This window comes from Mobula birostris, chromosome 21, assembly GCF_030028105.1.
Source record: "Mobula birostris isolate sMobBir1 chromosome 21, sMobBir1.hap1, whole genome shotgun sequence".
In the NCBI taxonomy this organism is placed as follows: Eukaryota; Metazoa; Chordata; class Chondrichthyes; order Myliobatiformes; family Myliobatidae; genus Mobula; species Mobula birostris.
In genome coordinates this window covers 58760540-58783348 of record NC_092390.1, presented here as the reverse complement: position 1 = coordinate 58783348, position 22809 = coordinate 58760540, and the positions used below count along the sequence as shown (strand labels likewise).

General features: G+C 42.8%; 1 protein-coding gene across 1 annotated transcript in view; it reads right to left on the bottom strand.

The window, feature by feature from the left end:
* casp7 (caspase 7, apoptosis-related cysteine peptidase) overlaps nucleotides 1-19942 on the bottom strand; it is a 64706-nt gene extending 44764 nt beyond the window's left edge. The window contains exons 1-2 of the mRNA XM_072239572.1: nucleotides 19724-19942; nucleotides 8881-8995 (exon numbers count right to left, since the gene is read on the bottom strand). Of these exons, the coding sequence (XP_072095673.1) occupies nucleotides 8881-8993 (113 nt within the window). The 5' untranslated portion in view covers nucleotides 8994-8995; nucleotides 19724-19942. The remainder of the gene's footprint in view (nucleotides 1-8880; nucleotides 8996-19723) is intronic.
* Nucleotides 19943-22809: the final 2867 nt, after the last annotated feature.

Here is a 22809-nt window from a genome sequence, read left to right as displayed (position 1 = left end):
ATTCTACCGTCTCTCTCTCTCTCTCAATGTTTTTAAATATACAATTTGTTTATAGCTTTTGAACTATAGAGACTCTGCATATTTCTGCTCATTCCGATCATCTTCTATTACAGCAGCAGGGAGATGGGCTTCCTTTGGAAAGCATCTGCAGTTTAATTATTGGCCCCTGTCATTTCTGTACTCTGACAGGAAATACCACTATGGCGCAAGATTTCTTAAGTAGGAAGTTAAGGAGAGCTCCCTCACAAAAAAAAATCCCCCTCTTCTGGCAGTCTGTGGGATGAGAGAAATCATGGATCCCAGTATATTGGATAGATAGAGCAAGAAATTCTATAGCAGTGTTGCAACTATAAAACAAAAATGCTACTTTACATAAACTGTACAAAAATTAAATGGAGTATTTATTAAACCCTCTCTGGATTAGATATTGTCAAATTTATTGAGGTCTGGTAACAATAGCTGTTAAGTACTGCTAAGGACCTCCTGATTAATACCGTTCAGAACTTAATAATCCAGGATATAGTCCAGGAGAAGATTGTAACATCGAAACAGTGAGCTTGTTCAGGAGCGACCTCCCTCTCCCTCGCCACTGAAAGGAGAGCCTGTTTGACATCCTGAAGCGTTAGGTTATGCACTGTAGTTTTCTGGTGGACTCTAGATCAAGGTCTCTATGGGGGCTTTGCTATTGCTTGCTTGGTAGAGGGAGGGGGTCGGTGCTTTAGCTGCAGCAAGAGTGGGGGAGGGGAGGGTTGATATTTTTGTTGCTGTTTGTGCATGGGGAGGGGTTTTGAAGCTCTGATGTTTCTGTCATTCATTCTTTGAGTTTTTTTGTTTCGCGGATGTCTGCGAAGAGTAAGAATTTCAGGCTGTGTACTGCACACATTCTCTAATATTAAATTGAACCATCGAACCACATAGTTGGCAGTTTTCTCTCTACTGAACTAAATAAAATGTTACTGTTAAAATAGTTAGGTCACCCGTCAATTAATAATGAGAATTTAATTTTATAATGCAGTTATTGAAGAGTTGTTGCAACTTATGTAATATTTTAATGTAGCAAAGGAACAAGGTTGATTCACAGAACCATCAAGCAACATGTGGCACACAGAGCATGCAAGGCCTTGGTAGGGTTGAGGACCAACAGCTTGGTTAACGAAATGCGAGAGGAACTCGGCAAGACAGGCAGCATCCATGGAGAGGAATAAATTGTCAATGTTTCGGACCAAAACCAAAATAAAGTCCAGAGCAACACACACACACACACAAAATGCTGGAGGAACTCAGCAGGTCAGGCAGCATCGATGGAGAGGAAACAGTGGACATTTTGGGCCACGGACAGTCAATGTAACGCTACCGTGGACGGTCCCAAAGCTGGCTGCAAGAGCAGGAGAGTTGGACCTGGGGCTGGTAACCCCATCCTGTAAAATCCATCACCACAAAAATACAAACCAAAGCTCCAAAGACCCCATCTGAGGGACAGGAATGATCTCAAATGGGTTACTAAATGTCTGGTCCAGGACAGAGGACTCCGACAAGACCTGAAACACCAAAGAGATATGTCTTAAGGAGCATCTTAAGGGAAAGAAAAAAAATCAGGTGAGGCTTGAGGAAGGGATTCTAAAAGCATCAGACTTCAGCAGCTGGAAGATTGGCCTCCATCAGTGGAGCAATTTATTGCAGGGAAGAGCAGGGTAGTCCTGATTTTTGGAGGATTGTAGGCCTTGAGGAGATCATGAGATAGAAAGAGGTAATGTTAGGGAGAGATTTGAAAGCAAAATATATTCTGAGTTAACTGAGAGCTTAGTGTTGGATGAATGGTAGAGTCTAGGACAACCGAATGCAGTGGCAAAGACATTGACAGACTTACTCATTTTAATAAACTGACTCTTACAGTTTCAACACCTCAGCTAGAACCATTGCCTGTCCTGAATTTATTGGGGAAAGATGGAAAGGTGGGAGGCTGGACAACTGAGCTGACATTCCACAGCTGGGAGAGATCTGGTATCGCAAAGCTAGACCTCAGCACAGACTCAGGCTCTGTAGGGCTGAGGTTTTGCCCTCAGAAAAACGGAGGCACTATTGGGAGCAGAGGCACTTCCCATCAAAGCTGTGAGGTTTTAAAGTTTTTGAATACAGTACTCACAAATATTAAAATGGCTGTAAATAATGTCTAAAAAAATTAATAGTTAAAATGTCAGAACATTTACAATGAACTGAAGGAAAATAACTTTTAAGAAGCACATAACTTCCTTGTTCTCTGGAGAGAAAATGTTTTGTTGAGGTGATGTTCCACTCCAATGCATCGCTGGGAAATTCCAGCAGGTCATCGCTTCACCACTGCAGTTCAGATACATGAGATAATGGCAAATTGTGCTAGCACATTTTATGTCGAATAAAGACGCAAGTTGCTTAAAACATAAGAAACACCCTTTACTTTTCTTCAGCAATTTTTTGAGAGTTTAACATGCCAGGTGTACAAGTACCTGTCACTCAGATTCATAAAGGACCTGCCTGCTTGCAAGGACTAATGAACCACAGGCTGGTATAATTCAGCCCAACTGTATCCCCCTTCCGGCCTGGCCGATTTCACTGTCAAGTTCAACATCATTCATAAGTAAAACACATTAATTTCTGTGATAACGGTCCAATCTCCTCTTCATGGAAAACATGAGGAGAAACTCCTTCACTCAAAGGTTTGCAAGAGTGTGGAATGAGCTGCCAGCACAAGTGATACATGCAAGCCTGATTTCAACATTTGAGAGAAGTTTGGATGAGTGGGATATGGATGGCTACGGTCCCGGTGCAGGTCGATGGCAGTAGGTAGTTTACAATGTTCGGCATGAACTAGACGGGCTGAAAGGCCTGTTTCTGTGCCATACTTTTCGATGACTCTGTGACGATGACGTTTGTATTTAAGGAACCACTCAGAATGAAGTCTCTGCAACGTTGCACAACAACTAGTGAACTTAGTTTCTTCACAAAAAGAAACGCGTGGAGGGTGAAATCATCCCCGCACCTCCTCCATGATTTTGTATTCAAAGTACAAACCTTCCTGCTTGACGTGTTCTCAGAGCCAGACCTTTCAACCTTTCAAGATGTTTTCCTTTCAAAAGGTATTGCTTGGTAATCCCATTGTATTGTGCTACACTGCCCACTACTGCAAGAAAATGGTACTTCACCCTGAAAAGGTTCCTGGATCTTGGTTGACTAATTTAAGTAGTGGAAGATGTTCAAAGTACATTTACTATCAAAGTATGTGTACCGTACACAACCTTGAGATTTGTCTCCTTACAGCAGCCACAAAACAAAGAACTGATTAAAAAAGAACTGTCAAACACCCAATGTGCAAAGAGAAAAAAAATCAAATAAAAGTAAGCAAATAGCATTCAGAATAAAAGTTAGTCTACAGACACGAAGTCCAGAGCAAACCACAGCTTCAGTTCAACGCAGTCGCGGAACCCTCAGACACGGAGCCGGGAGCAGCCAGAGCCTCAGCTAAGATGTAACACATCTTATAAAGTGGACATTTTACCAGGTTTTCACAAGGAGCAGGCTGGATTCGAACCCAGGACCCCTTGCCTTGAAGTCCAGTGTGGATACCACTATACCACTGGCCAGCTTACTAGAAGTATTAAACCATACTGAACCATAACAATAAAACTGGGTTGACTATAACAATAATATTGATCATTTTGGCTGTTGTAGTGTCTTTTAAAAACTTGCTTAGAGTAAGAAAAGGGTTGTGGATGAAGGTTCCCGGCCTGAAATGTCAGCTGTATTTCTTTCCATAGCTGCTGCTTGACCTGCTGAATTCCTCCAGCATTTTGTATGTATCACTCCGAATTTCCAGCATCTGCAGAATCTCATATTTAGAACAAGAGATTCAAGTTATTTTAACGATGCCTTTTTGCAACAGTATATAGATCTGAACAAGCTACACAGCCGTCTCCGGCGTCTCCGTCGCCGATGGCCGCAACAGGCAACCCCGAGGCACAAGGGCCTTGTCCGCGCAACAACTGAGGGCACGCAGATCCTGCGCCGCCGGTGTTACCAATGAACCGGTGAATCGGGCAACAGCCATTCCACATTACTGACGTCCAACGGGGTCTTACGATCACAGTAAAAATGTCCAAGGCAACCATTTCCAGAGTTCGTTGGACTGCGTCTCCTTCCCGAAGTGGGTGAAGCAGGCTGCAACATGGTGTGCAAAATCCAGTTCCATTGCTGTTGAGCAATTTGCAAGCAGGTTAGACTTGCCATACTTGATACCCAGCAACGTCTGACGATTACAAAGACCCAAGGACGAAAAACTGCACCTTCATTTGGGTTCTGAGGCAAATGGCAGTTGAATAAACTATATTATTCCTTGAACTTTCAAAACCAACAGACATAAAACTATCTAATAATATAACATACTGTTAGTTTGAGAAAGCAGATCAGTAGTTATTTGGGAGAGTAATTCAGAAACATTTTTGTGATGTGGCAGGATGACAGTAATTTTAATTCAGCAGCTGTGTGTGGAGAATATCTTCCATAAATTGTGGCAAAGCTGTCGTCATTGGGAAAGAGTGAGGAAGACATGAAGAGGACAGCCTTTTGAGGCAGGCCTTGCCATGAGCTGGCATCAGTCCAATTCACTCTTGTAAAGAGGAAGTGATGTGTGCTGTAGCTTATAACTTTGTAAATTTGACGGCACAGTTATCATCTCAGGAACTGTAACACCAACCAGAGCATATGAAAAGTCTAAGATCTCATACCTGCATTCCACATTAATTGGCACTCCACTCTGCATCTGAGAATCTTTTTGCGGCTATTTGAAACAGAAACAGACCAGAAAGCTGACATGCCCCACCATGACACTGTGTGACACTGAATAATGGGCAAGTGAGGCCACTCAACATGTACAAATCCCCCGAGTCAGCAGCAGGTCACACTGGACTTTTCTATAGAACTATTCAGAGGGCTCCCTGTGACTTAACAACCTGCTGATGTCATCCAGGCCTCTTACATCTTTGCCGACAATCACTATGCTGATGGAGACTATTTTCTCAATAGTAAATTGGGTGAAGAAAGCCTTAAATGTAAAATCACATGAATTTTAACAGAGAGGGAGGATAGACAGTTTGTGACATTATTGAGTTTACAAATATTTTTTCTATATTTGCATGAACAAGAAACACATTCTTAGCTTACACTTGTCAATAAGTGAAGTATTTCGAAAAGGAAATAACGCGAACCCGTCTTTCAGTGTTTATTAGAAATGCAGAGCAGAACAGGCCCTTCTGGCCCTATGTGTCGTGTTGCCCAGCAACCCACCTACTTAATTTTAGCCTAATCACGGGACAACTTACAATAACCAATTAACCCTACTAACCAGTCAGTCTTTGGACTGTGGGGGAAACGGGAACACCTGGAGGAAACGTACACAGTTCACGGAGGAATGTACAAACTCTTACAGATGGCGCTAACTCTGGAATGCCCACTGCACTAATGACTATGCTCCCGTGTGGCACATCAAAATGTAAGAATTACGATTGGCAACTACAGATCAAGTCAAATCATCTGCACCATACAATGACTCCTGATACAGTCAGTGAAAACTAATCATTGTTGTTTAAGTCTAGTTGTCAGCCTTTGACACAATGTAGGCAAAGTTAAGAAAGTTTGCAGTGAAGGAATATGAAAGGGTTCCAGTCATATACCTTTTAAGGGATAACTAATAAATTTTGAAGCACAAGGAAGATACAGGCTGGAGGATGATGCAAGGACTACTGGGGTACTTTAGAAAAGATAAAAGATTATCTTTATTTGTCACATGTGCATTGAAACATACAGCGCAATGTGTTGTAGGTGTCAAATCAAATCAGCGAGGATTATGCTGGGGGCAGCCAGGCTTCCAGCACCAACACAGCTTGCCCACAACTTACTAACCTTAACCCAAGGGAACCGGAGAACAGGGAGGAAACGCACGCAATTGCAGGGAGAATGTCCAAACTCCTTACAGAGAGCTTCAGGAATCAAATGGTGATCACTGGCACTGTTAACAGTTACACCACTGTGCCACCACATTGGGAATAGGGCATTGCTGGCAACCCCAGTGTATTGCAACCATCCATCTGAAGTTGTCGTGAGCCAGCTTCCTGAAACATTGTATGCAGGTGAAGCTACTGCCATAATGCTGTTGGGTATGGGATTTAGACTGCTAAGCTGTCAGCATGGTTCCCAGCCAACGAATGCTACAATGAAGAAGAAACTAATTCACTTGGTGTTAGTTTTTGATGGCTAATGCAACTATGCCAAGTCAATGGTATACCAAAATGTGCGCTCTGGTTTTACGAAACTCAAGCATTTGCTAGCAGTTGAGCAAACATCTGATAATGTCGTCTAACATACGTTGAGTAAAGAAGAGGCAAAGAGACAATGATGATGATGATGGTATCTGTCTGTCTCGAAGGACAATGGGTGTGTGCGGTTTCAGTCCATTGTAGAGCTGACCTCTCCAGGGCACAAGCCTGGGCAGAAGATATGGAGAACCTGGGACGTCCAGTCGTCAAGATCCTGCTCTCAGCCTCACCAGTGTAGTCCGAAGGAGAGCTTATGAAGCAATAGGTTTGGCACTAGCTTGGCTGCAGGAGCTGCCAGAAGGATGTCCAATGACGTCCAGCCACCTTCGGGGTTCCACTCCAGATTTGCTGTCTGGGCGTACACTCGTAGTCTTTGTCTCTGCCGAGGCTGCCCACAAGGCCGAGGATTGCTGGGGATCTGGTTCACCAGCACCAGGGCGTGTCCACACACCGGTGGGCCTGCGTGCTAAGTGTGCAGGGGCCAGATCTCCTCCCCATCCTCTGTAGTTCAGCCCAAGTCCGAAAGGAGCTTGGTTTCCGTGTGTCACCAAAGAGACAATAAAAGAGCAGAAATTTTGAACGTAACCGAACTGGTATTGACCGTTAGCAGACACAGTCACATCAACATCGTGACACCATATTGCTAAACTGAGATTTTCAGGATTCTATACAATTCAAAGCAATGCAGAAGATAGTAAAATATTTCCCTTACCGAGCCTGATAAGTCTACTTAATGTCAGTGAGATATGACCAAGTCATCCTTGACTATTGTACCCTAGTCTGTGAATCACATGGCATTAATCATTCAAAGGGTCTAAATAATAAAAACACAGAGCAACCAAGTTGGTTGTTTTGCTTCCCACATATGGACAGGTCTGTCCCCAAACACATCTCCAAGACAAACCACACAAGATGCTGGAGGAACTCAGCAGGTCAGTCAGCATCATTTTACACCAGGACCCTTCTTCAGGGCTGGAGAGGAAGGGGGAAGACGGCAGAATAAAAAGATGGAGGGAGGGGAAGGAGGATAGCTAGATGGTAGGTTGTTAAGATAAAGGGCTGGCAATGAAAGAAACTAATAGGAGAGGAGAGTGGACCATAGGAGAAAGGGAAGGAGGAGGTATGGGCAGGTGAGAAGTGGTTAGAAGCCAGAGAAGGGAATAGAAGAGAAGGGACAGAGGAGGGAATCTTTTTACTGGAAGGAGACATCGATGTTCATGTCATCAGGTTGGAGGGAATATAGATGTTGTTCTTCCACCCTGAGGGTGGCCTCATCTTGGCACATGGACTGATGTTTTCTGCTTCTGTCCATAGTGAATCAGCTGAATAAATGGTTGGGATACAAGATGTACAAAAGGATTGGGTATTCATCTGTCAGACTGTTTTGATATCTGTTCAACCAGCAATCAGTTCATATTGTCGCTCTCTGCTTTTTAGGTATTTTTTTAGTGTTATTGCATCATGCTGTGTGACAGGATCCTTTACATCTTCTGATCTAAATGCATCTTGATTATCATCTGGTTATGACTGATTGGATGGATGTCTCTCTGACCTCGTTCTAAATGCTGTAAACATTAACGCCATCATTTCACTGCTGTTGCACTAGTTCACCAACTTACTTTTGTTTAAATTACTCATTTCATATTTCCTGTCATCTTTGTCCATTTTTACACTTCAGTTTGATTCTTCATCTTGGCTTCCATATAATTTATGCAAGTTATATTTTTATAGATACCTAGCAGAGACTGACTTCAAAAAATAGAATAATTCTCCTTGGCAACACACACAAAATGCTGCTGGAACTCAGCAGGTCAGGAAGCATCTTTTGCTCTGGGCTGAGAAGGAAGGGGGAAGATGACAGAATAAAAAGGTGGGGGGAGAGGAGGGAGGACTAGATAGGTGATAGGTGAAGCCAGGTGAGTAGGAAAGATAAAGCGCCGGAGAGGAAGGAATGTGATAGGAAAGGAGAGTGGACCTCAGGAGAAAGGGAAGGAGGACGGGACCCAGGAGGAGATAATAGACAAGTGAGAAAAGGTAAAAGGAAGAGGGGGAAGGGATTTTTTTTTTAAACTAGAAGGAGAAATTGATATTCATACCAGTTGGTTAGAGGCTAGCCAAAAGGAATATAAGGTGTTGCACCTACACCGAGGGTGGCCTCATTGTGGCACAAGAGACGGCCATGGACCAACACGTCAGAACAGGAATGGGAATCAGATCAAAATGTTTAGCCACCAGGAACTCTCCTTGCCTGGAGAAACGGTAATACTGATGACCATTTTTAATTAAAATGAAAAAGCAAAAAGCTACAGATGAAATAAATCTGTCAATGTTTAAAACTATCAGTGAGTCAATCAGAGTTAATGTTTCCAGTCTATAGAGAATCGAAGAGTTGAAACGTTAACACTTCTTCCTCACTACAAAAGCTGCCTGATCTTCTGAGTATTTGCAACGGTCACTGCTTTTATTTCTATTTTTCGCTGCTTTTTTCACAAAATTATTGGATTGTGTGAAGAGATAAGCAAAGTTTACAACTTACTTGAGAAACGTGAATCTTGATGATCTATCTGGCCTTGCATCCACAGTATCCTCCAGCGCATTGTCATCCTGTTCCATAACTTGGGCAGAATGCTCTTCCTCCTTTTCCTCCATATCTGGTTCATAATAAAGTGGAAGACGTTAAGTGTATCTGAATACTCATTTGAATGTTTAGAAGTATAATAATTGAAACTGATGATATATATTCTTCTGCGAATCTGGGTAATTATAAATATATTCAAATAAATTTCTAATTTAAATGCACATCCAAACACCAAAATAATACCAATCATACTAATGTCATCTAAATGCATAGCACTGAGTTACATCTGCAATTTAAGATGGTGGTGAATACTGGTAGCTCAGGTTGAGGCATTTGATGTTGCAGTGTTCACTCAGCTTGACATTTATCTTTGCAGACATTTCATCTCCAATCTTCAGTGTGCAGTTTTTGGTGTTTCTTGATATGAATAGACACCATCCACAATCCCCCTAAGGGCCAAAGAAACAGAAGCCACTAACATTCAAAGGTCAACTGAAGGGGTAGCCAATCAGGGCCGAGGCAAGCGAATGGCTGCACATATAAATGTGAACACTCCCAGAGAGGAACGCCAACAATTGTGCACTGTTGTCACCTCCACTGGTGATGGAACTTCTCCAAGCTAATTGCCAAGCTCGGCAAACAACACAACATGAAACACCTGCATTTCTAACTGAGGTACAACACGAATCTTTACACAGTGAAGGAGTGGATTGGATGTTTTACTCCCAATGGCTTAATCCTTCATACATCGCTAATATTTTTTCCTGATCTGCCTTATTATGGCCAAATATCCCCAGTGTGTTTACAGGAAATATCAATATGTAGCAAATAGCTGGGATAATCTATTTTCATCATCATTACACACTGTGACGTATGACGTGGTGATCACAGTCTTCCGACTATGATTATTCTTAGCAAATGTTTCTACAGAAGTGGTTTGCCTTTGCCTCCTTCTGGGCAGTGTCTTTACAGAGATCGTCTGTTTGGTGTCAGTGATCATAACCAGGAATTGTGATATACACCAGCTGCTCAAATGACCATCCACCACCTGCTCCCATGGATTCATGGGATCCTGATCTGGGGGTGGGGGGGGGGGGCGGGAGGCAGGGGTGCAAAGCAGGTGCCACACTTTGCGCAAGGATAACTTGCAGGAGAGCAGAGGGAAGGAGCATCTTTCACCCCCTATGGTAGCAACGTACCTTCACACTACCACCCAAATCTCTTTTACCTGATCCAAATAGGAGCACCTTAGCATATAATCCAGATTGATATCACAGCGCAGCACCCTCAACACAGTCAAATATTGGAAAAGACCGAAATACCACATTCAAATCAATATACACAAATGAGGAAATGCTAGTCATATATCCCTCCTTTAGACATTCACAGAGACTGGATGACCCCAGTATTTTAAACTTTTTTTTCCCTATTCTTAGTTCAGATTTCTAACATCTACAGTTTGGAAGGTAATGGAGAATCTGTGAAATTTAAAGTTTATTGCACTGGCCAACACAATTATACCCTCAGTTTTAATCAACAGGCTCCAAAACCTCGGCCTCACTACCTCCCTCTGCAACTGGATCTCTGACTCCAAACCTGGACCTCTGTACCTCCCTCCGCAACTGGTCCTTTGACTTCATCAGGAGATCACAGTTAGTGTTGTTGGCCATGGAGAATGTAAAATATGGAAGAAAACATTAAACTGGAATGGGTGAAGGGCAGTGGAAGTAGACAAACCAATTGTCTTTGTTCTCACCATGTGCTTGGAGGAGATGGAGACACCCATTTTGTAAGACTGTCTTGGCAGTCCCCTCCCCCCATTTTGTGGACCCTGAACTGGTTCTTACTCTGGGATAATCCAATCAGAGCAATTAGCTGTGGATACAAGGACCTTCAGCTAATAACCTGAAAACAGTTCTCTGACAAGTAGTTACATTTGAACTGATAAGAAATTAATATAAGGGTGGACACTTCGATTGTGCTATCAGCGACATCTCCGGAGAATCACCATCAAGAGGAAGAAATCCCCATGCCAGGGGCCGGGAGAAGGAAGGATCGATCTTCTAGCGAATAGGAGATCCCCTATTTTGGTGTTATAAATTGGAGGGGTGGTCTGAATGAGTATTGGTACAGAGGGAACAGTAGAATTCATGGTCTAAGTTGTTGGCCCAAGGTCAACATAGCTACATTGTTGTTTGTGCAGGGACAATAAAATGTGAGCTTCAATTAATTACGAGTTGCATTGTGAGTTTCCTAACCTAGTTCCATTGATGAATGGTCAACATGTTTTGGTGTTCCTGGGTGGACTCAGAAAAAAAGAATAGAGGTCTGAGACCCTCGTTTCACGTTGAATCATCCACATGGTTAGGATATTAAAATGGAAAAAGGAGAGGACAAGAAAAACCCAGAGGGTTTGGAGGAAATATTTTCTTAAATATTTATTAAGAAGTTAGCCTGACTATGAGGTGTGGATAGGAAAGACAGAGTGGAGGGTCAGGAACCCTAGATGATGCATTGTGGAAGGCAGTTAGTGAGAAGAAATTGAAGAAACTGCTAGTATTTAAAAAAGCTGTTATAATGGTATGTAGGTGGGAAGACCTAATTGAAATGAGGAGAGAAAAACTGAAACTGGCAGAGGAATTGAGTGAGTGTAAGGAAGAGATAGAAAGAGAAAGGAAAGAACAAAGGGTGGTGAATTTGTGGAATTTGTTGCCACGTGCAGTTGTGGAGGCCGGGTCATTGGGTGGATTTAGGCAGAGGTTGATAGGTTCTTAATTAGACATGGCATCAAAGGTTACGGAGAGAAGGCTGGGAACTGGGGTTGAGCAGGGGGGGCTTAAAAAAGGGTCAGCCATGATTGAATGGTGGAGCAGACTCGATGGGTCAGATGGCCTAATTCTGCTCCTATGTCTTATGGTCTAACATGGAACTTCTGAGGGAGCAGGGTCAGGTGACTTTGATCCATGTGCCTCAGTGTGATCTCATAACAAGGGAAAAGGAGGAACCTGAAGAGTGTAAAAAGGTGAATACAGATGTATAGAATTGGAAAAGTCAGTGTCAGGAATTACAGACTGCTATGAATGTCATGCAGAAATCAGCAGCTGAAAACAAAGGAGCACCAACCACATCAAATGTTTAAAACCAATCGAAAAGCTGCAAGGTCAACTCTCAGCCCAGACAGAGAAGAGCGATGTGTGTATTTGGTACGATGTAGATTGGGGTGATTTAGCCTATGAGGATGATCGGGGAAGTGGTTTGCCTCCCTATGAATTTTTCCAAGAGGGAGTGGAACCTTCATTACCCGCAGCCCCAATGGAGCCCGTGGTAACGGAGAGAGTGCACGAAACACCATAGCCGGGGCAGCGGTTGTGACACGGTATTCTACCCCTTTCCATGTGGCCCAACTGACTGCGATAGCTGCGAATATACCAAAGTGAGGACTAGGAGACAATCCTCGGGAACTTTTCCAGTGCATTCAGCAGCATAGGATAACTCATGGTTCAGATGAAGCACAGGAACTGGAGTTAACCCTTCTACGTTTGACTTCAGTATTAAACTCAGCCCTACTGGAGGATCAGGCCCAAGGCCAGGGGACACTGGGTGATTTACAGGAAGTGATATTGGAATCTGCAGGGGCTAATCGAGGTGACCCGGTGGAGGCTTTGCTCAAGTGCAGACAGTGCAAAGGGGAGCATCCCTCTGCATTTGTAACCAGGTTGTGGCCGGTTTTCTCGGGTGTTCATGGTCCTAATTTGGATAGACGAACTATCAGATTTCTTAATGGACATTGAACCCAAGAACATTACCTCACTATTTTTCCCTTCTCCTTGTGCACTAATCGTGTGTGTGTATGCATATAAAATACATTATACAACTTATGATGTGGGCACCTGGCCAAGTGGTTAAGGCATTGGACTAGCGACCTGAAGGTCGTGAGTTCAAGCCCCAGCCGAGGCAGTGTGTTGTGTCCTTGAGCAAGGCACTTAACCACACATTGCTCTGCGACGGCACTAGTGCCAAGCTGTATGGGTCCTAATGCCCTTCTCTTGGACAACATCGGTGTCATGGAGAGGGGAGACTTGCAGCATGGGCTACTGCTGGTCTTCCATACAACCTTGTCCAGGCCTGCGCCCTGGAGAGTGAAGACTTTCCAGGTGCAGATCCATGGTCCCGCAAGACTAACGGATGCTTTTACTTACAACTTATGATATAAATATATAAGTGTGTGTGTGTATATTATATATATATATATATATATATATATATGTAACCAGATACTACCTGAGATTCATTTTCTTACAGGAGAAAAAAATACAACAGAATTTGATAAAAACGTACACAATCAGACAAAGACTGACAAACTATGAATGTGCAAAAGAAAACAAATTGTGCAAATAGAAATGTTAGAGGACAAGAGTTCTAAAAAGTCCTTGAAAGTGAGCCTGTAGTTTGTAGAGTCAGTTCAAAGTAATAGGGAATGAAGTTATCCACACCATTTCAGGTAGGGGTAGGACAATAACTGTTCCTGAACCTGTTACTGTATGTCCTGAGGCTTCTGTACCTCCTGTCTGATGGTAGTAGCAAGAAGAGGGCATGACCTGGATGGTGAGAGTCTTTGATAATAGATGCTACTTTCTTGTGGCAGCGCTCCTTGTAAATGTACTCAATGGTGAGGAGGGCTTTGCCTGTGATGGACTGGGCTGTATCAATATCCACCATTTTCTGTGGAACTTTCCGTTCCTGGGAATTGGTGTTTCCACACCAGCCCATCAGTCAACTAGTTGGGATACTCTCCGCTGTGTATCTAAAGAAGTTTGTCAGAATTTCTGGTGACATGCCGCATCTTCACAATCTTCCAAGAAAGAGGCACTGTCATGCTTTCGTTGTGATGACACTTGAATGCTGGTCTCAAGACAGAGCCTCTGATATGTTAATGTTAAGAAGATTAAAGCTACTAACCCTCTCCACCTCCGTTCACCAAATGAGAACTGGCTTATGGACCGCCAGCTTCTTCCTCCTGTGGTCAATAATCAGTTCTGGTTTTGTTGGTGTTGAGTGAAAGCTTGTCATCGGGGCACCACTCAACCAGTCCCCCCTCCTATATGCCAGTTCATCATCACTTCTGATTCGGCCAAAAGCCGTGGCGTCGTCAGCAAACATAGATACGGCACTGGAGCTGGACAGCCACACAATCATGAGTGTAGAGTGAGTAGAGCACACAACTCTCTGCGTGGTGAGTGTGATGTGGAGCAGATGGTGCCAACCTGTACTAACTGGGGTCTGCCAGTGTGGAAATCAAGGATCCAATTCCACAGGGAGGTATCGAGACCTAGGTCTTGGCGCAGAGTGAGGACGATGGTATTAAATGCTGAGCTGTAGTCAATAAAGAGCATCCAAGCATGAACATCTTCGTTGTCCAGGTGCTACTGGATGATTACCATGTTTAGCTTGGGCAGCACTATGATTGATGCCCCCGTGAAGCAGGTAGGTACCTCAGACTGCTGAAACAAGAGGTTAAAGATGTTTGTAAACACTCCAGTCAGTTGATCAGCATTAATTTTCACTACTCGGCCATGTACGCCATCTAGGCCTGATGCTTTCCACGGGTTCATCCTCCTGAAAGATGCTCCTACATCAGCCTCAGATCACAAAGTCATAAGGGGTTGTGGGTTCTGGAAATGGGCGGCAAACACTTGCCTCATTCTCTGTTACCTAGTGCGCTTATCTAATGAGTTTATAACCAAGGCAAATTTACAAAGTTCTGCAGCTTTTTCCAATCCTGTGCAGAGTCCCCTCCATACAGTGATGCAACCCATTAGAATGCTCTCCACGTTATACCTGTGAGTTTCTGATGACATACCAAGTCTCTTCAAACTCCTTATGAAATATAGCCACAGTCGGGCCATCTTTGTAATTGCATCAATTTTCAAAGAGGTTGACAGCCAACAACTTGAAACTACTCACCATTTCCACTTCTGATCCTTGATGAGGACTGGTGTGTGTTCCTCAGCTTGATCTTCCTGAAGTCCCCAATCAATTCCTTGGCCTTACTGACCCTGTGTGCAAGGTTGTGTTGTGACACCACTCAACCAGCTGATCTATCTCTCTCCTGTACACCTCCTTGTCAACATCGGAAATTCTGCCAACAATCTGCAAATGGCATTTGAGCAGTGCCCAGGCACACAGTCGTGGGTGTAGAGAGTGGAGCAGTGGGCTAAGCACGTATCCTTGGAGTGAGCCAGTGTTGATTTTCAGCGAGGAGGAGGTGTTATTTCTGGTCCGTGCTGTTGACCATTTGTCAACGGAATTAGGTTAGGAAACTCATTATGCAGCTTTTAATTAATTGAAGCTCTCATCAATTTATTGTCTCTGCACAAACAACTACGTAACTATGTTGACCTCGGGCTAACAACTTAGAACATGGATTCTACCGTTCACCCTGTGACAATACTCAGACCACTTGTGCAATTTATAACACTGAAATAGGGGACCTCTCTTTGGGCAAATATTTGATCCTTTCTTCTCCCAGCCCCTGGCTTGGGAGTTTCTTCCTCTCGAAGGTGATTCTCCAGAGTTATCGCTGATAGCACAATTGAAGTGTCCACCTTTATATTCATTTCTTATCAATTCAAATGTAGCGTTCCAGTGTTATTGGAGATAAATCACCTGGCTGACCCTTAACATCTTTTTATTGGCTCTGGTTCAGGGCTACAGCCAACATTGTTCTAAGGTTTCTGCTCCCCAGCTTCGTGTCTTTGTTCCTTTCAACTCTGACTGGTTCAAACCAGCCAAACTAGGTGACCAGGACACTGAGTCCAAAGAGATTACAGATTGTTTCTCTGGTAGGTCTGTCATTTTACATAATATAGCTACACATCAGAGAATGGTCTCAGATTCAGCAGGTCATTGGCTGAAGCTTCTTGTGTCCACATTCAATTGCTCTGATTAGGTTATCCCCAAACAAGAATCAGTTCATCATCCACAAAATGGTGGAGGGAGGGACTCACAAAATGGGCATCTGCACCCCCTTCAAGCACGTGGCAGGAACAAAGAGAATTGGTTTGTCTACTTCCACTGTTCTTGAACCATTGGAGTTCGACATTTTCTGTGATATTTTAAATCAGCCACTGCCAACATCTCCCCCCATTGTCTAGCAATAGCTTCATTATGGTAAATAACCCTATACCACTCTGATGTAAAATAAAAGATAGGGGCAAAGAGCAGTAGGTACATATCTAAGTAAGCCCTCAGCAGTATCACTGATATACATACACACCTCCAGTTGAATAGGTGGTTTTGCAAAAGGTTTGGGTAACACTTGCCCAGTCAAAACTAAGTCCCGTAAAACGTTAAACACTGCAAGTTGCAACTTAAAGATTCCTTCTTGTAAGGTATGCTTGAAGTAGCAATGTAGTAAGTATCATCCATCAAGCAAACTTTAGGAATATCCTGTTATTGACAGGTAAAATAGATCGTGGATAATCATTAGAAGCAACCCCACAACCTATTAACGCATTCTTAATTAAATTCTCTTGACAAATACAATATTCCCCCTTTTGATGACAAGAACCAAATTCACTCCCTTTGTAGATCCAAAACTCATCACACAACAAAGGATAAGCAACGATTGGCAAGTGCACTTGGAGACCCCGTAGGTAAGTCCAGATACAGTCGTCAATCTCCACTGGAACCCTGGACATTACATTGAGAGTAAGGTGGTTGATCTTTCATCCTTTGTTACATCCTGACCATTTCCAATCCATCTGGGTTGTGGGCAATCCCTGGCAAAATGACCTTTGTGTCTGCAATTGAAACATTTCTTTGGGGATCCGGTATTCATAACAGGCGGAATGCAAGCATCTGACTGTGTCCTTGACCACCCTCTCTACTAGGTGGCGCTGTCGAGCACAACCACAAACCCTGATAGGCAACATGTCTTCTAAAAACAGTTGGCAACACCTGATTTATGGGAAAGCTGATGTATTGTCCAATTGCACTTGGGCATCTTGATAAATCCAATAAACCCAACCCACAAAAATTAGCAATAAAATTCTTAACTTCACGATGTAGCCATTATTAAGATGCAATACATACATGTAGTTTAGAAACAATATCTTTTTGAAAAATCGCAAAATGCCAGCAAATTTGCAGAAGTGCAAAAGTAATAGGCAACACATTTTGAAATGTGTCATAAATGGCATGTTCTGTTTGAACCACAGAAACCATATCACTGACACTATGGCAAGTTAAAACACATTTCCCCTTTAAAGAACTGAATTATTTATGTGTCAATATGCTGTCTCTAGAATCTGTCCTGATCTATAATTTAAATAGTAATTTTCAGTTTATACAATATCACCGTCAGCACATAAGTGGTCCCCAAGTACTGAGTAACCATTTTCTATCATTAAAAGTATTGCTCAGTTATAAATCAGACATACATTTTATATGGTGAATGGGTGCTGTGCAGAAAAAGTAAGCACTACTCCGAAACAGTCCCTCAAGGTATTACTGTTTGGAATATGTAACCTGTGGGAGTTACACAGTCTGCTCCTGGTGGCCAAATGTTTCAGTGCCAATTCTCACTCCCGTTCCGACGTGTCGGTCCATGGCCTCCTTCTGCCAAGATGAGGCCACTCTCAGGGTGGAAGAGCAACACTTCATATTCTCTGAGTACCCTCCAACCTGATGGCATGAAAATCAATTTCTCCTTCCGGTGAATAAATCCCCCCCCCCCCTTTTCTCTATTACCCAATCTGACCTTTTACTTCTTCTCACCTGCCTATTTCTTCACGCTGGGTCCCCTCCTCCTTCCCTTTCTCCCATAGACTACTCTCCCCTCCTATCAGATTCCTTCTTCTCCAGCCTTTGACCTTTCCCACCCACCTGGCTTCACCCATCACCTTCCAGCTAGTGTCCTGCCCCTCCCCCCACCTTTTTAACTCCAGCAATTGCTTCTTCCCGCCTCGCTTCTCAGTCCTGAAGAAGGGTCTTGACCAGAAATGTTGACCGTTTATTCATTTCCATAGATGCGGTCTCACCAGCTGAGCTCCTCCAGTATTTTGAGTGCATTGTTTTGCACCAACCATATTTCAAAGTTCAAAATAAATTTATTACGGAAGGACCTGTGAGTTATTGCATACTAGATTCATTTTCATTCATTTTCTTGCAGGCATTTACAGGAAAATAAAGAAATACAATAGAACTTATGAAAAAGTTCTAAAATATAACATAGAGCATCAAACAACCATTGTGCCAAAGAAGACAAATCATGGGAAAAAAAAAATCAAAAAATAAATATATAATAGAAAACTTGAATATTGCTAAAGTACAGGGTTCCCAACCTTTTCTATGCCATGAACCAATACCAGTAAGAAGGGTTCTCTACTCCACAGATTGGGAACCCCTGCTATAGTAGGACTCAGCTACAAACTGCCCTGGTTGAGGAATGGGTTGTAGTTTAATAAAAATAGAGAAGTTGATTAAGTCCATAAGTCAGAAAATACACAAAATGCACTTGCTATGTTAACCATGCCTCCATAGTATTGTAACGAATGGCATCAAAAACAGATAGGAGAGGCAGACAGAAAGAAAACTAGTTCTGCCTTTCAGAGGAACAAAAGTATACATGCACTTTGGGCCTTCGGATTTAATAATATGATGGAAACTAGTTCCTTATAGCAGTGTCCATAGATCGGCCATTCTTAACCAGTCTGGATGTTCTACTACTCGGAAAGTGCTTCCAAAACAGGAAGCAATAGCAACTATGTAGGATTTACAAAGAGAAAGAGAGACGACAGATTTATCTTTTTAAAATCAGAGAAATAATTATTTCCATTACATTTCAATCCATACTACTGAATGCATTGTTAAAAGCCCCAAATTTACAAAAGAACTGACATCAATAGGACACATCGACATGCCAACCCTCACTGAAAAGCTCAATATTATCACTCTTTCAGTTATTTAAAAGGTTATTAATATTAATAGGCCAGAAATTTAGAGTGCATGATAAACCTATCTTTGGGAGAAATCACGTGACCACTTTAATTCATTGTATGGTTGTATCTTTCCTAAATATTTATGTGTGCTGTCCTCTACTTACATATTTGTTTCTAAAGTAACCAAGTTTAAAAATTATCGTTCTGAATAAATGTTGATTCAGAGTTCGCTGAACTTGTTCGGATAAATCTTAACTTTAAAAAAGACATCTTTATAAATCTGCAGTTCCTGCCACGGTACTGTAAATGGTCACGTGACGACGGGGAGCCAAGCATTCGGGCCCCGCCTGCGTGATTGACAGAGATAAAAGCCAATCAGCTCCAACCTTTGTTCCGGGGACGTGTCCCTTCCATTAATATCGTTTTGCCAGAAAGTGTTATCTTTGCTGGTTAAAGCGTGTAGCTTTTATCTGCTTGGGCATAATTTTAGTCAACAAACTTTTCGGCGACCTTGAAACCAGAATAACTTTGTTCCTTTGGGCGTTAAAAGTTCCAGACGGGATTTCGCCATATTCTCTCTCGACTCCCGACAGGGGCCAATATCCCCAGTTCGGGTATTGATAAAACATGGACATTTTGGGGGCGAGAAAGGAGTCAAAACAACAAAATTAGATTATAATAAACATACGTTTTTTCTTAAAAAGTAATCATTTCACTATACATGACCAGTCACAAACATCCAGCGACAGTGGACAAAGGAAGTGCAGTTGAGGGCGCAGTAGCGCGGCTTCTAGTACTTCCGAGCAGCGACCAAAATCAGGCGGAATGCGGGAGAAAAGATAGTAAAGTTTTCGCAGTACCTTCGTCTAGCCCGTGTAAGAGAGGCGCAAAGTCCAAGAGCAGACAAAAAAAAGTTGGTTCCCACTTCGGACGCTGATGAGCAGATTGCTACAAGTTGTCTCGGATGTTGAGAGATGAGGAAACGGCTAGAACTGAAACTGACTGGCTGCAGTTCCCGCCCTGCGAGCAGTTCAAATAGCAGACAATTTCACAACGAAGTCTTATTTAGGAAAGAGTAAGCGGAAATGTAGAACAAGATTTAGTGTCAATATTTTGTGTTAGAATCTCTTAAACTCTAAGCTAATTTGAAGGGCACTTTCTAAAATAAAAATGAAGTTAATCTGCAGAGATTGGCCGGAGTTGAATGTAAATCATTTCTATGGCAGTCCGATATCCGGTCGGGGCCTCGAATTGAGCGAGATCACTGAACCTCAAATTGCTACCTTGGAAAATTCACCTTCCTTTTATTTGCCGCGTGGAATAAGGGGAAAATTAAAATTATCTCTTCGAGAACATGAGATAATTCCTTATCTGGTTCAGCTCGGGATACTTTACTGGTTATTCAGAAAACTAGCGTTGTTTAACTATTTGTACGTTTAATTATTAGCAGGAGAGATCAAACTTCAAAGTAAATTTTGTAATCAAAATATATATATGTCACCGTGTACAACCCTAAGATTCATCTTTTGTTGGTATATTGAATAAATCTATAGAATAATAACCATAACAGTATCAATGAAAGACCACACAACTAGGGTATTCAACCAGAGTGCAGAAGACAACAAAGCTGTACAAAAAAAAAGAAAGAAATAATAATAATAAAAAATAAACAATAAATATTGAGAACATGAGATGAAGAGTCCTTGAAAGTGATTCCATAGGTTGTGGGAACAATTGGATGGTGGGGCAAGTGAAATTGGGTAAAGTTATCTGCTTTGGATCAAGAGCCTGATGATTGAGGGGCAGTGACTGTTCCTGAACCTGGTGGTGTAGGTCCTGAAATTGGAAGCTCTGCAAATGTTCTTGAACAAAATGACCCACGTGTGTTTTTTTTACTGTACTTTGTTTTACCAATTTTCCAAGGAGCTTTTTCGATGTTTGATTCGGCTTGGACCTGGAGGAGGGAAGGGGTGAGGTCATAAATTGAACCATGTTTTCTTGCAACATAGAAAAACGCCATGTGGCCTGTGGAATAAATACCAGTTCTCAGAGCAATCTCATCTCTCCATTTACTTTGCTGTAACCTGTTCTCTCAACATCACGACACTGATCTCCCTTCCACATATCGAGAGTAGGGACTATTTACAGTGGCCAATTAATTTCCAATAAGACCTTTTGACAAAGGAAAATTAAGCTATTTGGCCCATTCAGTCTGCTCTGCTATTCCATCGTGGCTGATTAATTGTCCCTCTTAATCCCATTCTCCTGCTTTTTCCCCCACTTAGACACCCTGACTAATCAAGAATCTATCAACCTCTGCTTTAAATATATTAAATAACTTGGCCTGCAGAGCTAGCTGGCTAAAGAAATTTCTCCTCATCTCCATTCTAAATGAATGCCCCTCTATTCTGAGGCTGTGACCTCTGGATCTAGACTCCCCCATGACAGGAGATATCCTCCCCTCATCCACTCTATCCAGACCTTTCAATTTTCAATAGGTTTCTGAGAATCCGTCCCCCCCCCCCACCATCACTCTTCTAAACTCTACCAAGTAGAGGACTAGAGCCATCAAATAGTCCTCATATGTTAACCCTTTCTTTCCAGGAATCATTCTCGTGAACTTTCTCAGGACCCACTCCAATGCCAACACATCTTTTCTTAGATAACGGGGCCCAAAACTACTCACAATACTCTTAGGTGCAGTTGGACCAATGCATTATACATCTTTATTTTTATATTCTAGTCATCTCAATATGAATACTAACATTGCATCTGCCTTCCTTACCACCAACTCAACCTGCAAGTTAACCTTTAGGGAATCCTGCACAAGGACTCCCAAGTCCCCTTGCAGCACTGGTTTTAGAATTTTCTCTCTCTTTAGAAAACTGTCTATGCATTTATTCCTTCTATCAAAGTGCATGACCATACACTTCCCTGGTGGTGCAGAACACCAGTAGTGACTGGCAGCCAACCAGAAAAGGCCTCCTTTATTCCCACTCTTTGCCAGCTGCCAGTCGGCCAATCTTTTATCTATGCCAGTATCTTTCCTGTACCATGGGCTCTTATCTTATTAAGCAGCCTCATATGCAGCACCTTAATTAAAGACTTCTGAAAATCCAAGTAAACAACATACACTGACTTTTCTTTGTCTAAAAACAGATTAATACATATGATGAACAACAGGAATTCTGCAGATGCTGGAAATTCAAGCAACACACATCAAAGTTGCTGGTGAACGCAGCAGGCCAGGCAGCATCTGTAGGAAGAGGTGCAGTCGACGTTTCAGGCCGAGACCCTTCGTCAGGACTAACTGAAGGAAGAGTGAGTAAGGGATTTGAAAGTTGGAGGGGGAGGGGGAGATCCAAAATGATAGGAGAAGACAGGAGGGGGAGGGATAGAGCCAAGAGCTGGACAGGTGATAGGCAAAAGGGATATGAGAGGATCATGGGACAGGAGGTCCAGGAAGAAAGACGGGGGAGGGGGGGAACCAGAGGATGGGCAAGAGGTATATTCAGAGGGACAGAGGGAGAAAAAGGAGAGTGAGAGAAAGAATGTGTGCATAAAAATGAGTAACAGATGGGGTACAAGGGGGAGGTGGGGCCTAGCAGAAGTTAGAGAAGTCGATGTTCATGCCATCAGGTTGGAGGCTACCCAGACGGAATATAAGGTGTTGTTCCTCCAACCTGAGTGTGGCTTCATCTTTACAGTAGAGGAGGCCGTGGATAGACATGTCAGAATGGGAATGGGATGTGGAATTAAAATGTGTGGCCACTGGGAGATCCTGCTTTCTCTGGCGGACAGAGCGTAGATGTTCAGCAAAGCGGTCTCCCAGTCTGCGCTGGGTCTCGCCAATAAATAAAAGGCCACATCGGGAGCACCGGACGCAGTATATCACCCCAGTCGACTCACAGGTGAAGTGTTGCCTCACCTGGAAGGACTGTTTGGG